Genomic DNA, 15,868 nt, shown 5'->3' on the forward strand with positions numbered 1-15,868 from the left:
AACGTAGGGAGGGGAGCAGCTCGGCGGCGGCCTCCTTTAGCCGTGACGAAAACTACCGCAGGAGCACCTCTGTCATTGCTATCTCCTCGCGATCTTCATCCCCCCTTTCGCATTTTGTTTCCATCTCTCTCTCTCTCCTCGGGTTCAACACCTCTGCCTCAATTCCTCGTCAACCCACGACGGCGATAGTGGTGGCAGTGGCTTTCTGTGCCTTCGCCTCTTCCTTCCCTCTCTTTTTACGATTTTTCTCCTTCCTCCGAGTGAATGATTGGAAAACAAATTGGGATAAAAGGTTTTAATTTTGGGTGAGTTGTGACACAAGGAGAGAGCTATAGATGAAGAATTGAAGAGAATGAGACTCACCAAGAAAAGTTTGAAATTTTTATTTAATTATTTAGGATTTGGATAATTTTACTTGTAAAAATCAATCTTTCATAAATACAAATAGTAATTTTCATTTTCTATGGATAGATATGTCAGCGTTTTCAACTTTCTTGGATAGAAATAGTAGTTCACTCTATTTTATATATATTGAAGTATTTATTTAAGTAGTATTTTTAACTCTTAAAATAAAGAATTGTATCATAATAAATTCGGTAGTATAATAAGATCTACTTCTATCAATTTATAGTATAAGTATTTGTTTAGGTATAATTTTTGATTAAGTATAAGAAAAAAGAGACAATCTTTTTTCAAGAGTCAATCTTTTTTCTATTTGATCTTGAATATTCATTAACTTCACAACTTATTATTTCATATTAAAAATTAAAAAATCTATAATGAAAATATAATATATAATTTATTTGATCTATAATGCAAAATATATAAGAATAAAGTAATTTTTTAATAAATCGAATTAATTAGTGATAAATAAATAATATGACAATTTTTTTCTTAAGAAATAATTTAATAATGGTATTAAATTCATTATTAATTAGGAGATAATGCTAGTAAATGTCATTAGATGAGGAAGGATAACAAAAAAAATTCAAAATTCTATAAAAATTACAAGTTGACAAAAGAGCTTATGTGGCAAATAGAATAAGTAGAAGAGATGTCATTCTCTAATTGCAAAAAAGTAAGAGTATCAACTTGCAAAAAATATAAGACAGATAGATTTCTTTATGGTTAGAGATTTGTATTAGTCTTTTATATTTCTCTTAGTTTTAATTTTGACACCGGAGAACAAAAATATAAACAAAAAAGGACATAACGAACTAAAATAGTATTTTACCCTATAAATAATAACCAAATGTTTTCGCAAAAAAAATTTGGGTACGAGTTATGTTATTATCCCATTTGAAAATATATTAACAGGATGTTAAAACTAATTTACCAATGGAACTAAGGTTCTACCTATTCTTTAAGCTGACTAAGAATTCAAATCACAGCTTTGTGGTTAAGATTTCAAGAGGGAAAGAAACAATAAAGAAAATTTTCATATGTACAACCTAGTCACCTAAATTCAGTACCACTTGTTGATTGTTCAGCAAATCCAGACCATTGTTACCTTCATCTTTAGCTCCATACAACAGAATTTTCCTGTTTCTTATTCATGATTTGATCCCCAAATCTTCCATTGATTGAAGATCAGCTTTTCTCTTGATCTAAATCACAGGTTCCCCTTGTCATATACTCATATTGCTATCATAAGCCATTTGATGATTCTCAAGATCCTCATTTTAAATTTGTATCCTTAGCAGTTCCCTGATTTATTCCCACTTGATTTTTTATTATCATTTTATCTTCTATTACTTCCTTACTTGTAATTTCCATTACTATGGTCTTATCTTCTTTGAGAGGGCTAAGATTAGAAACTCTAACTTCTTGCTTTGTTGGAGCTTTATAAACGACAGAGTTATCATGTTTTTCCTGTTCAGGCGACTTCTCCATTGTCAAAGAGGAAGCTTTAGCTGGCTTAATGCATGATGCAGGACATGCAAGTACAACAGTTGATTGGGTGCAAACAGGTGCTGAACTCGGATCTGTTTGAAATTGTACCTTTGATTCCGGAGGCAATGACGCAGGAGTTGATGACTTTGCCAAACAACTACTTGTTGTAGCAACCACATTTCTATGTGAAACCTTTACTTGTGATCCAGAATCTGACGTTGAAACTATTTGGGCACCAGAAACTATGGTGGCACCTTTTACTGTACCGTTAAGAGTTGGATGAACTTCCAGCAATGGTTTTTCAGGAACTAATGTAGATTTCAGTGAGGAACTACAAGACCCCACAAAAGACCCTTGAGAAGGATGCTGAGGTGGTACAACATGACCATGAAGCGGTGAAGACTCTGTAGCAACATGCTGCAACAAATTTTTACCTGACATATTCAAGGTTTTCCTACCTGAAACAATTCAAACCAAAAGTTAGTCAATGAGTTAAAACTAACACATTTTCTAAAAAAATCATGCATCAACATTGTTTACATCTAATATTATTGTCACAAAGTATATATATATATATAAATTTTAAAGCAAATAAATATGACAACCCACATAGGATATATCAGTAATTTTCATAGTACATGAGCAAGGCTGCCAAAGTAGTACTAAATTAGTACGAACAAAATAACGCATAGTTTGTGAGAACCTTATAGCTTGACACATCTGACAATCAAAGTTTATCTTGCCATTTGAATTTGAATTTGAAAGAAGCATAAGCACATATCCCCAGAAAAAATAGCAGTTGATGAAAGTAAAGTTAGCAACTAGCAGGTGGTCTTCAAACAAGGCACTAAATACATCTCCCCAATCATCAGCTAGAGCCACAATAAAATAAGGTCAACAATCACTGAACCCAAGACTCTTGATGATAAGGACCAAAGAAATATAGCAAATTCTGGAATATGATTAAAGTTTTACTGTATTTTTATAATTATAATTTAATACAAAATAGAAAAGACATTCACCGTAACTGGTCATTCCGGGAGCAGTTAACTTTTTTAATGGCATATCAAGGGCTAAAGATAATGAGTGACGAGTTGCTTGTTGTTCAGCAGTATCATAACGCGTGCTGGTCAAGATGGGTCCTGAATTGGTACTGTCATCTTTCTTTTGCAAAAAGTTCCACCTCTGCAAGTATTTGGGTAGCCCAGGATAAAATATAGAATAAATAATGGCATGCATATAATGAATCTTGGTGATATGGTAGGTCCAAAACAAACCAAACAATTTAAAATATGATACAAGATGGCAGGATCTTAATACATAGTCCATCATTCAAAATTGCCTTGAGTGAGTTGTTCTACTTTTAGAGCTATGACAAATTGACAACAAACAAAATACACATCTGAAAAAGTGATATTAAAGCCCCTACTAACTTCTGTTTCATTTTCTTTACTGCCTACTGAAAAAAAAAATTGATTATCCAGTGATGAACATGTTGCTTTACACTGAATTAAACATTCACTTGCATACTGAGAAACTAAATAACAACAGTTGATATAAAGATCACATAATTTGCAAGCTAAGGTTGAAATAGTTACTTGATATATCTGTTTAGCAGTTCTCTTAACAGGAAAGTTGCCTCCTTTTGCAATGGTAGCCCAATGCCCTTCACCAAATCTTTGAACAGCATCTCGTAGCAGATTGTCCTCTTCCTCTGACCATGCTGTTTTCCTCTTTTTGGAAGCCATGTTGCTACCATCTAATCCCTTGCTTTCAATATTATCTGTCAATGATACAGCTGGCAGTGTCTGTCTCTTAATAGTAACCGGAAAAATAATCTCTGTTCCTTGCATCAAACTAGAGGATTGTGAGCCCTTGTTAGAAGTTTTAGATGAATTGCAAACTGGAGCATGTATAGTCAGTGGAGCCTCAATTGTTGAACTACTAGGTGTTGATTCACTTAGTGAAGCAATCATTACCTAAGGAATGAACAATTCACAGAAACATGCCAGTGAAATGTTAAAGAATAGCACAATTGCTAGTCTTATATTTGTCCAGTATGAAACAGATTTGCAAAACATTGTAAAATATATTATGGACTTCGATCAGAAGTAAAATATGGAAATTAGGGTAGGGATAAGATTCAATAAAATGTAATTTAATCATGAGAACATGCAATTAAACAAGCACTATGTAACCAGCTAAGGCAAGAAATCTAGATATAATGTATAATTGGAGAAGGTATAGGGCCAGTGACCTTCACCTTCACACATGCCACAGTCTCTGATGCTACTTCCGGACTTATTGGGGGTAATGCTTCAACCTCATATTCTAGGTCACTATCATCATCCTAGAGTTTCATCACAATCACAATCAGATTCAGATCTTCACAAAACAAGCAAAATTCAAATAATGTAGCTCCAGTCCACACATCAATGTGACACATACCAGAGGTTCCGCGCCATTTTCGAGATTGTCGACAAGGGCATGACCGTAGGCTAAATGCCGCCACAGCATCTGATACTCCCTGGCATTAGAGATCCCAGTTGAGGTTCTCTTCACCAATTCATTCCAATCAATTTTTGCGTTCGGACACTGAGCCTGAGCCACCTCCTGAAGTAAGGTTAACACCGTCGTTGCATCGTACCTTTGCAACACCACAAAAGTTCTCAATAAAAAAATCTCAACGAAATTCGAGAAAAGAGTGAAAAACAAGAAGAAGAAGTGAAGAACACCTTTGTGCGATTCTAGCAGCGTCTTGTTCCGTGAAAGGCACTAATTTGTTGGGTTTCTTTTCTGGAATTGTCATGCCTGGGAACGGGAAGAACCCTAAATGCTACTATGAGAGAGCAGAGAGATTCTGTGTAATTCAGATTGCAGAGAAGAAGAATGAAGTGAGACCGTTAGAGAATATAGCACACGCCACCCTCTTTTCTCTCTTGGCGTGCGTGCCTTTCGAATCAAGGAATATAACAGGAATTGCCATTATATAACTCAAATAATATGGGTAAATAGTTAAATTTGTTTTTGAAACATTATTCTTTTTTTAAATTAGTTTTTAAAATTTTTTTTAATCAAATTTGTCTTTTAAAATTTTTAAATTAATCGTATTAATTTTTTTGTTATTTTTTTTATTGATGACGTCAAAATATGTTAATGTAACACATTAAGTGATACTACAACACATACATACATGATCATTTATGAAATTAGATGAAATCAAAATATGATTGAGGGACATTGGAATTCTATAATTTGAGATTGATTTGATCTAATTTTATAAACTTATCATGTTAGCCTTCAATTAGGACTACTAAGTATATGATATAATGTCACTTAACATATTACATAAACTAATTTTGATGCTAATGAGTTATAACTCAAATGACATAGTTTTTCCATACTTAATTAAGAGGTGTGGATTCAAGTCTCCCTATCTTTGATAAAAAAAACTAATTTCAACGTCATTAATGAAAGTGACAAAAATGAATAAAATTTTGGAGACTAATTTAATTATTTATTCTTAATAATATGGATTGTTAAAAACTTAAAAATATAAGATTCGATTGATTATTTTTTCTTGGAGATCTAATGGATTATTAATTACATTTTAGATATAAATTAAGTAAAATCTTAAAAATTTATATATTACAAAATGAATATTATTGAATTGCCATTATATATATTTTTCATTTTTATACACAGTAATTTTTAATTTGTAATTTTTTTATAATAATTAGGATGGTAATTTCTTTTACATATGGTAACACTACTCGAATCTGTCGGTATCTACTCTGTCCCTACTTACTCAAAACGGGTAATTACCCATTCCAGTGCATGATAGGGTCTTAGGCAGGGTGGGAGCGAGGTCGGGTTTAGGTAATACCTGGTATATATATAATTTTAATATGTAATATATATAAAATAATTAGTAAAATGATTAATAATATTGTATCATATTTAAATTTTTGTTTTAATCTATGTTATGTATGTGATTATGGTTATATAAATTTTGAAATTTAATTTTATTTGTTGGATTTTAATAATGATAGAGGCAAATAGGAGCGGGTACCCACCGGAGCGAATTAGAGTTCAATTTTTTACTACCTACAAATAAGAGTGAGGTGAATTCTATGCGAGTTATTGTAGAGCGGGACGGAGTCGGGTAGGGAGAAAACCCGTCCCATTGCCACCATTAATTTCTTCAAGATCTGAAAGTTAAATTTAGGGTAATTCACACTAATAAATCATTTCAGCTTCAAAATTACATCAATGTCCTGTTTTGATTTTCGTTACATGCATGTTGAATAATGCTATGTAAATCAAAACAATTGAACTCGATTACACTTCCTCAATGTAAATCGAATCAATTGATGTCGATTTAAGGTGATACATGGTAAATCGACATCAATTGATTCGATTTACATTGAAGAAGTATAAATCGAGTTTAATTATTTTGCGTAAAATTATTTAGGACATGCATGTAACGAAAATTAAAATAGAACATTGGTGTAATTTTGAGGCTGAAATGATTTATTAGTGTGAATTACCCTTAAATTTATGGGTTTAAATCTAAGAATGTTATTAACTGATTACTATTTCGTAAACAATTAATCTCTACATCCAAGTCATTTAATCAACTAAGTCCAATCAAGCAACTTTAACCTAATTCACCTCCATGCGCCAGTACTTCTAACAAACTTTTGACTTAATGCACGAATATATATAGCTGTCTTTTTCATGTGGATTTTGTTTTCTTTTTCGAATGTTCTCAATGTTTTCTGCGTTCTATTCCTTCTCTGTGTTCTCTTCGTTTTCTGCATTCAAGATCAATGTTGTTTTATCTAATTTGAAGTTTTGAATAGGTATTTTATTTTCGAAGACAATGAACGATGCAAGTTCAAACTGTCAATTGAACCAGAGTGAATTGGATTATTATTTTGAATCGAAGCAAGTGGCTGATGTGTGGTTCGAATCTAGTTAATGTAGTTCATTAGTAGTTTATAATTCTGTAGTTGAATAATTTTGTTTTTGTCTGTAAAAATTATTGTTCATGGTTGATGGTTTGAATTTGAATATATTTAGGAGTTCTGAATTTGAATTATTATTTTGATGAATCTGTTTCGTTCTGAGTTTCGATGCATTTGGAATTATAAATTGGTTTATTTTGGAAATATTTTTTTATGTATTTTTAAGTTCAGACTATCAGTTGAACTAAGGCGAATCAGATTATTATTTTGAATCGAATCAAGTGGCTGAAGTTTGGTTCAAATCTAGTTAGTATAGTTCGTTAGTAATTTATGATTCTGTAGTTGCATAATTTTGTTTCTGTTTGTGAAAATTGATGTTCATGGTTGATGGTTTGAATTTGAATGTAATGTAGAAGTTTTGAATCTGAATTATTATTTTGATGAATATGTTTCTTCCCAAATTCGGTGCATTTGAAATTATAAATTGGTTTATTTTGGAAATATTTTCGGTGTATTTTCAGTTTTTGTGTGATGTTCATGAGCAGTTTGTGTCAAAGGTTGGTGTTCATACCTTGGCCCAAAATATAAGTCAGACCCAGTAAAGTTAAAAGGCCCAATCAGAAAGAATGGCCTCATCCATGTATCCGACCTCTTCTAAGAGGTCGGAATAGATTGAAATAGGCAGCTCACACTTAACTAAGTGAGTAACCGCCTCTCAGAATCTATCACCCACTTCCAGAAGAGAGATCCTAACAACCCTAAGATAAAGGGATAGTTATCCACCCTCAGAAGTGGAACTACTTCAATGGTGGTTATTGGCTCATCTCCTATAAATACCCTGATACACTCAGGTACATTTAAGTTACAATACTCTAAACCTGCTTAACTCCTTGCTGACTTAGGCATCGGAGTGTCTTGCAGGTACCACCCCCCACCTATTCAAATGCATTTGTACAACTCGGACGGCAGCTCCCAGACATGGACAAATCGGAGACCACCCTCCTCCAACATTTGGGCCTTTCATTCGAGCCCAATCATCCGGGCGACTTTGCAAAAGGATGCTACCGACTTCGTCAAAAAGTGCCAGCCCTATCAAATACATGCTAACTTCTACGTCGCTCCCCTCGAAGAGCTTATTAGTGTAACCTCTCCATGGCCATTTGCAAAATGGGGATTTGATCTACTCGGACCATTTCTCCAAGCGCCAGGTTAGGTCAAATACCTGATTGTAGGAGTGGATTACTTCACCAAGTGGATAAAAGCAGAGCCACTGGCCACTATAACAGCAAAGAGAAGTCGGAAGTTCCTTTATAGGAATATAATTACACGGTTCGGGGTTCCCCACTCTATCACCACAGATAATGGCACCCAGTTCACAGATTCTACATTTAGGAACTTGGTAGTCATCATGAAGATCAAGCATCAATTCACTTCAGTGGAGCATCCTCAAGCCTATAGCCAGGCCGAAGCTGCCAATAAAGTTATACTAGCAGGATTAAAAAAGAGGCTGCAGGATGCAAATGGAGCTTGGGCTGAAGAGCTCCCTCAAGTACTATAGGCTTATAAAACTACACCTCACTCAACCACCGGTGAAACTCCTTTCCGACTTGCATATGGGGTAGAAGCCATGATCCCAATAGAAATCAATGAGCAGAGTCCAAAGGTAAGATTCTATGATGAGGTTAACAACATCCAAGCCCAAAAAGAAGAGCTCGAACTACTTCCAGAGGTCCGAGAGCAAGCGCAAATAAGACAAGCAACCTTAAAGCAAAGGATGACAACAAGGTATAACCAAAAAGTCATTCGAAGAAGCTTCGCCACAAACGACTTAGTTCTCAATCGGAATGACATCGGGATAAACAAGTCAGGCAAAGGAAAGCTCGCTGCAAATTTGAAGGGACCTCTCAAGATAACTGAAGTCCTGGAAAAAGGTTACTATAAAGTGTCTGACCTGAGCGGAACCGAGCTCCCCAGGTCATGGCATGCTTGCAATATGAAAAAGTATTATAGCTAGAAGCGAACCTCGCTCCCTGATGTACTCTTTTTCTTGATTTTATGGTTTTTTCCCAAAAAGGGTTTTTCCTTAAGGGAGTTTTAACGAGACATCAAAGCAAGGGCTAGAGGCATGAAATTTATTCCCTTAGTATCCAAAGCATCCTTGTAAAGTTACATTTCATTAATAATAATATCTCTCCCTTTATTATTTTCTTTTTTAGAATTTCCATTACCATTACTACGATACGCACTGACTTAAGCTCGAAAAAGCGCAAAAATCTGTTGTCCGACCTATGTGGTCAACAGAATAAAGTGACGAGGTACAAGTCGGTGTAAAGAGGTTGTAAAAAGACGAGCATAACAACTCGGTCATAAAAGGCAAATGACTTACAAGTCGGAAAGCCCCTGAGCAGAGCAAAATGCATCGCAAAAATAACTTAATTTATGAAAACGATTCAATAAGCAAAGCGAAGTTGAACGTATGCGAACAAAGTAATGGAAAGCAAAAAATACAAAAGTCCCTTAGAGGATCGGAGGTAAAGGTGTTCTCATAAAAGCCTTACCAAAATAGAGATTGCTTAGCAAAAAGTTTTCTCAAAAACTTTGCACTGGATTAGAGATCATCTGGCAAAAGCTTTCTCAAAAAGCCTTACACTGAATAATAGCGAAATCATATAACTTAGAGATCATCTGGTAAAAGCTTTCTCAAAAGCTTTGCAAAAGTAAAGCCCAAAACAGTAAAGGTTTTTCAAAAAGCCTCGCAAACTAAAGATAATTCAACAAAAGCTTCATCGCATGAACAAAAAACGGCTACTTTGTTAAAGGTCCTATTAAAAAAGGACCAAAAAACGATAAAGTTGTTGTTAACGATACTATTAAAAATGACCAAGTGTCAGGAACCATCAATAAAAATACATAAAGTGTTCATAAAGAGACCCATAAGTCAGGCCTTAGTAACATTATCATTTTGGACCAAGGAGAGGATTTGGGTCATTGGTAGGAAAGGAGACCGGTACAGCTGCAGGAGTTGGAGGGATTGGCGGGATCTCTTCGGCATCAGAAGTTGGAACCACCTCGGGAGCTGCCGAAGAACTTAGCAAATCGACTTCACGAGGGAGGATTCAATCATATGTTGCCCCGCCGTCTTCAACTCAGAGTCTGTTTCAGGACGAGGAGGAAAAACTATCTCTCCATTGACAACAACCTTGTCAGGATGAAGGGGTGACAGGTCCAAGTCGGGAGCAATAACTCCGACCTGTTATTTCAGCACCCTAAACACCTCTTCAGTGCCCTCAACAATGGAGTCTTCCAAGTCCTGATAACCCTCCCGAAGTTGTTCCACCTCTTTTTTCAAGTCAATATTGGCCGAAAAGACACTGACGTAATTCTGCTCAGCCTTCTCCTTCAAACTCTCAGCCATTGCACAGGAGCCCATTAACTGCTTCTCTCTTTCCCGGGACCGGGAGAGTTCTTCCTTCAACCGAGCATTCTCCTCCTGCAGTCTCTTCTCATCTTCTTGATACATGGCAATTCTCCCCTAGAGATTTTCCAAAGAATGCTGAGTCGTACTCAAAGGAGTCTTCTCCAACTCCTCGAGAAGAGAAGTGCAAACCCTCGCAAGTCCGAATTCTCCCCCGGATCAAGACCTGGAGGTGAGTTCAGATAGAAGCATCATCCATGCCAAAAGAACATTAGGAAATGATGTGCTTCTTACTGAACTTCACCCCAGCCATCAAAGCCGGTGTCGCCCACATTAGAGGCACCAGCTTCCGAGGTCTTGCGCTTCTTGGAAATAGGATCCGAGGAGGGAAGAACGGGAGAAGTAGGCACAAAAGGAGGAGGAGGAGGAGGAGGAGTGGGAAGATTTACCGACTTAGAGGCCATCCCTGCTTCTAACTTGTGAGGAGAAGAAGTAGTCGACGTCCCGCCCTCTTGCGCCTGAGCAGCTCAGATGCGTGCATTCCTTTTTGCCTCCTGCACTTTAAGATAAGCTGTCTTTGACCCACTTTTCATTTTTTCTGAAAGAGAAAATGAGAAACAATTAGCATACAAGTCGGGTGAACAAATCGGAGGAATACGAAAACACCTATAAAATAAAAAAAAGCTACCTAGCTCAGCCCGGACAAAGCTCGGAGATCCAAGAAGAAATCGATTTGGAGCCCGCCCCCAAGCCTCTCGGAAAAACTCAACCACAGCCTCCTCTACCTCTTCCAAGTCTACTAGGTTGTATTTTTCTACGGGGCTGTCTCTACCCAGTACAAGGGGAAGCGGGGTTCATTGTTCTCATTCAAGAAAAAGGGATGATGACCTTCAACAGCTTGGATTTTGAAAAAAAAAATTCTTGAAGTCGTAGAACGACTCGTCAAAAATAGAAAAAACTTTCCAGCCTTGAATAGCTCAAAAGGAAACCCACTGTTGCTTATTTTTAGCACTGGAAAGCTTTGTTAAATGAAAAAGATAGAAAAAGATTTTTAAAGAAATCGAAATCCGAGTTCATGGCTGACGAGTTGATAAATTTTAAGGAAACCCCAGGAATTGAGATGAAGCTGGGAAGGAGCTATCCTACAATGGGACAACACCTTTATCTCAAAATCAGAGAAAGGAAAGGCAACCCCCAAACGGGTAAACAGACAGTTGTACATAAAGAAAAAATGCGAATCAGAATCGTTAATCCTCCCACAACAAACTCGGTCCTCTGGGTCGGGGCCCACTATTTCGTATCTGACTTCGTCGGCATCAGAACTACAAATCCTATGGTGTTTGCGGACTTCGGTTATAAAGACGCTATCTACTATAGGATGTTCAGAAAGGACAGAGGGGTCTACCCATCTCAATAGAACTTCAGAAACTCGGGAAGACATTTTCTTAGAAATAAGAAAAGATATATAAGGGGATATACCTACATCACACAAAGAAAAGAAATCATAAAAAACAAGTTCGAAAAAAAACAGTCCTCTCCAAACAAAGCAGAAAACAGCCAATAGTCACAACAAAAACACAAAGTTTTAAAGTTTCTTACAATGAAGGTACCACAGAGACCTACCCAAATCTCCCTCTCAAGCATACAGTATATTTAACGAACAAAAGAATACTGGAAAAACGAAGAAGGGATATAGGCCAGGAGAAACTAAACTTTCCAAAGAAGTAACGAAGGAGGGAGTCCCAGCAACAGAGAGGCGAACGTTGTGAAGCACCAACAAACGAAAGCCAAAGGGTTTAAACAAGGAAGCGCAAAAGAACAAAGAACGACAGTTTTAGAGAAGGCGAAAGAAAAGAAAGAGAAAAGAGGAAAATGTAAAGATACTAGGGGAATAATTGTAAAATGGCTCACTTATTAAAAGAATACGCCGTTACCAATGTAACTGCTCTCCACATATAATTGCGAAAAGCCAAACAGACGCGACGGTTGATAAGACACGACAATTGATAAATTGAAATCACATCGGTTTTAAAATCTAAATCACGTCAGTTTTCTGACTTGGGAAGAAAATATCGACCTAAGTATCCCCGAGTTCTATCAATACTTGAATCCAACTCATGGTAAAGCGATCGGACTCGAGTAGGGGCACTGTTCATACCCTGACCCAAAATATAAGCCATGCCCAGTAAAGTTAAAAGGCCCAATCAAGAAGAATGGCCTCATCCACGTATCTGACCTCTTCTAAGAGGTCGGAATAGATTGAAATAGGCAGCTCACACTTAACTTAGTGAGTAACCGCCTCCCAGAATCTCTCACCCACTTCTAGAAGAGAGATCCTAACAACCCTAAGATAAAGGGACGGTTATCCACCCTCAGAAGTGGAACTACTTCAACAATGGTTATTGGCTCATCTCCTATAAATACCAGGTACATTTAAGTTCCAATACTCTAAACCTGCTTAACCCCTTGTTGACTTAGGCATCGGAGTGTCTTGCAAGTACCACCCCCACCTATTCAAATGCATTTGTACAACTCGGACGGCAGCTCCCAAACGTGGACAAATCGGAGACCACCCTCCTCCAATATTTGGGCCTTTCATTCGAGCCCAATCATCCGGTTTCAGGTAAACCCTGGAACAGTTGGGATAACTTTTAACACGTTTGAAGAGGTTAAAAAATTCCACAAAAATTATTCTAAATTTGCTGGTTTTTTATGAAAATTCGGAACACAAATAAAAAAATGAAATTAAGAACCAATTAATTACATGTAACAAAGAGAAAAAATGAAAACCGAATATATATCCAACTCAGAAGACAAATCCCTCAACTGGATTAAATTATTCTGCAAGAATTTATATACATATATTGAAGAACGTTGCTAATATATGATTTACTTTTTGCAGTTGAACCTTTTAGATGGTGGATCAGTGATGCAGTCAAATTCTAACCATTATCATGGACATATTATGAATTATCAGTTTAGATATTCAAGAGAATAAGATAGACTTTTTAGTATTTATATAAAGGCATTTCAGTGTTTTATAACACAGTTTCAATGTAATTTATGTAATTTTTTTTATGAAAATGAGGTCTACTTTTTATATTTTCTTATTTTGTTCTATTTTACCATGTTACTATTTGTTTTTAAATTAGTTTTTTTCAATTTTTTAAGAGATTTGTTTATTGAAATAAACAGTACACATATAATTCAAAAGTTAAGCAATGTAGAGATTCAACCTACACAATTTTTATATCTCCTGATGAAAATTTATAGAAAAAATTATAAGCATTCTCGGTGTTTATTTAAATAGTTTTGGTACATTTGGTGTAGCAATTTGGTGTATTACAGACATTATTCTTCTTTTTCTGTATTTTTTTTAACTTGGATTCATTCAAATTAATAGGATTTCAATATAGTATAGACAGGTTCATAGAAGTTTAAATTTGCAAAGAAATTTTATGAAAAGTTTGGATTGAATATTTAAAAAGATACAAAGTATGTGTTTATTTTAATTATACATTGCATAGACAATTCAGTAGACAATCAGTATAAAAATTCTTAACAATTTACAATATTCAAACTATCTACTATCAATATCTCCTGATAAAAATTTACAGTAAGGACTTAATAATGCAGCAGATGGCTTGGAGAGTCTGATGGCTTCAGATTCTTGAATGACTTTATCTCTCAGTTGATTTATTTCCTCAAAGAGAATGAGTGAAGCATAATCGACTCTGAAGTGTTCAACTACAGTTTAAAGAAATTTATTTATTATACTCTGTTAATTTAGTAATAGAGAGTTATCTATTTTTAACGATAATTACCTGTTTCCAATTCTTTCATGCATATTTTTTCTTTTTGATATTTTTTCAGATCAGTTATTTCCAGCCATTTCATCACATATATTGCACAATCCCAGCTAAAGACAAAAATGAAATAACACATTAAACTAGGACAGTAACAGAAAATACAGTCTATTAGGTTAATAGGTAACAACAACATCAAGTGCACCTCAATTCACATGAAATACAAACAACATGAAATATACTGAAATACAAATCAAATATACCGCTATTATTTCTTGATTGTATCACACAACATCAGTTCAAAAAGACAAGCAACTTAACCAAACATACACAAAATGACACCAGAAGCACTACAACAAAATTCTATGTGCTAGTTACAACAAATCCATGAACAAGATCCCTAAAAAAGGGACAAAAACACATGCAAATTACTCAAACATGTACAAAATAACATCAAAAATACTACAATAACATTCTGTTGTCTAGTTACAATAAAAGGAGGATAACAACATCAAGTGCACCTCAATTCATACAAAATACACCGAAATACAAACTAAATATACCGCCATTATTTCTTGATTGCATCACACAATGTCAGTTAAAAAAGAATGCAACTCAATCAAATATGCACAAAACGACACCAAAAACACTACAACAAATTTCTATGGGCTAGTTACAACAAATTCATGAACAAAATTCCTCAGAAATGAAAAAAAAACATGCAAATCACTCAAATATGCACAAAATAACATCAGAAGCAGCACAACAATATTCTATTGCCTAGTTACAACAAAAAGAGAACACAATACCAAGTACCCCTCAATTTAGACAAAATACACCGAAATACAAACTAAATACACTGCTATTATTTCTTGATTGCATCACACAATGTCAGTTCAAAAAGACATGCAACTCAATCAAACATGCACAAAACGACACCAAAAGCACTACAACAAATTTCGATGGGCTAGTTACAACAAATTCATGAACAAAATTTCTCAAAAAAAAATGCAAATCACTCAAACATGCACAAAATATCATCAGAAGCACTACAACAACATTTTGTTGCCTAATTACAACAAAAACAGGACAACACCAAGTGCACATCAATTCAGACAAAATACACCGAAAATTGTTACTGATTACTACATACGAACTCAGTTCAAAACATGCAAACACTCAAACATGCATAAAAACATATTCAAATCCTTCAAACACGTGCTGATATAGGTTAAACTATACCAGAAACACTACGTAATATTTTTACACCGACCTAACAATGTTATCACCAAATGAACAATATAATGAGAACAATAATATCTACTTTAATGAAAAAACACAAAATGAATCTACTAAATAAACAGAAATATGACCATCTAGTGTTTCGCGATCAAAAATGCGAAAGAGAAAAGTGAAAAAACTGGACGATTAGTGAACAGTACATTCAATAATCTTTCGTCTTCTATTTCTGTGTTTTTTTTTTTTTTTTGTGAAAATTTGAAACATGGCTTTGAGATTTTCTTGAGTTTTCGCAAAGATTTTGAGCGTCATTTGAAATTTGATCATTTCAATTTTGATCGAGGGAGAAGAAGCGTTTCTCATATTAACGTTCGCGCTAGTGAATAGTTACAAGAATGCATGTTTACACGCTCTCTAATTTAAAGTTAATTTTTGTTGAGTTTGAACCAATTTAATTGGATTTATTTACCAAAAAAACTTGTATATGTAGTATAACTGTTTCCTAAAATCTGTTTGCTTAGCATTGCAGGAAAACTTTATGAATT

General features: G+C 35.1%; 1 protein-coding gene across 3 annotated transcripts; it reads right to left on the bottom strand.

The window, feature by feature from the left end:
* Positions 1-1,255: 1,255 nt before the first annotated feature.
* LOC112766490 (uncharacterized) lies at positions 1,256-4,866 on the bottom strand. Of its 3 annotated transcripts, XM_072223639.1 has the most exons (7): positions 4,629-4,864; positions 4,342-4,540; positions 4,157-4,243; positions 3,492-3,872; positions 2,922-3,078; positions 2,597-2,765; positions 2,168-2,351 (listed from the first exon to the last, which is right to left on the bottom strand). In XM_072223639.1, exons 1-7 carry the CDS (start codon positions 4,700-4,702, stop codon positions 2,348-2,350), a joined length of 1,071 nt encoding a protein of 356 aa, XP_072079740.1. In that variant the 5' UTR covers positions 4,703-4,864; the 3' UTR covers positions 2,168-2,347. The 3 variants fall into 3 exon arrangements, with proteins under 3 accessions (XP_025668174.1, XP_025668173.1, XP_072079740.1); XM_025812389.2 differs by lacking the exon at positions 2,597-2,765 and having other exon boundaries at positions 1,256-2,351; positions 4,629-4,866; XM_025812388.2 differs by lacking the exon at positions 2,597-2,765 and having other exon boundaries at positions 1,256-2,351; positions 2,916-3,078.
* Between the last annotated feature and the right edge of the window lie 11,002 nt (positions 4,867-15,868).

This window comes from Arachis hypogaea, chromosome 17 (assembly GCF_003086295.3).
Source record: "Arachis hypogaea cultivar Tifrunner chromosome 17, arahy.Tifrunner.gnm2.J5K5, whole genome shotgun sequence".
Lineage (NCBI taxonomy): Eukaryota > Viridiplantae > Streptophyta > Magnoliopsida > Fabales > Fabaceae > Arachis > Arachis hypogaea.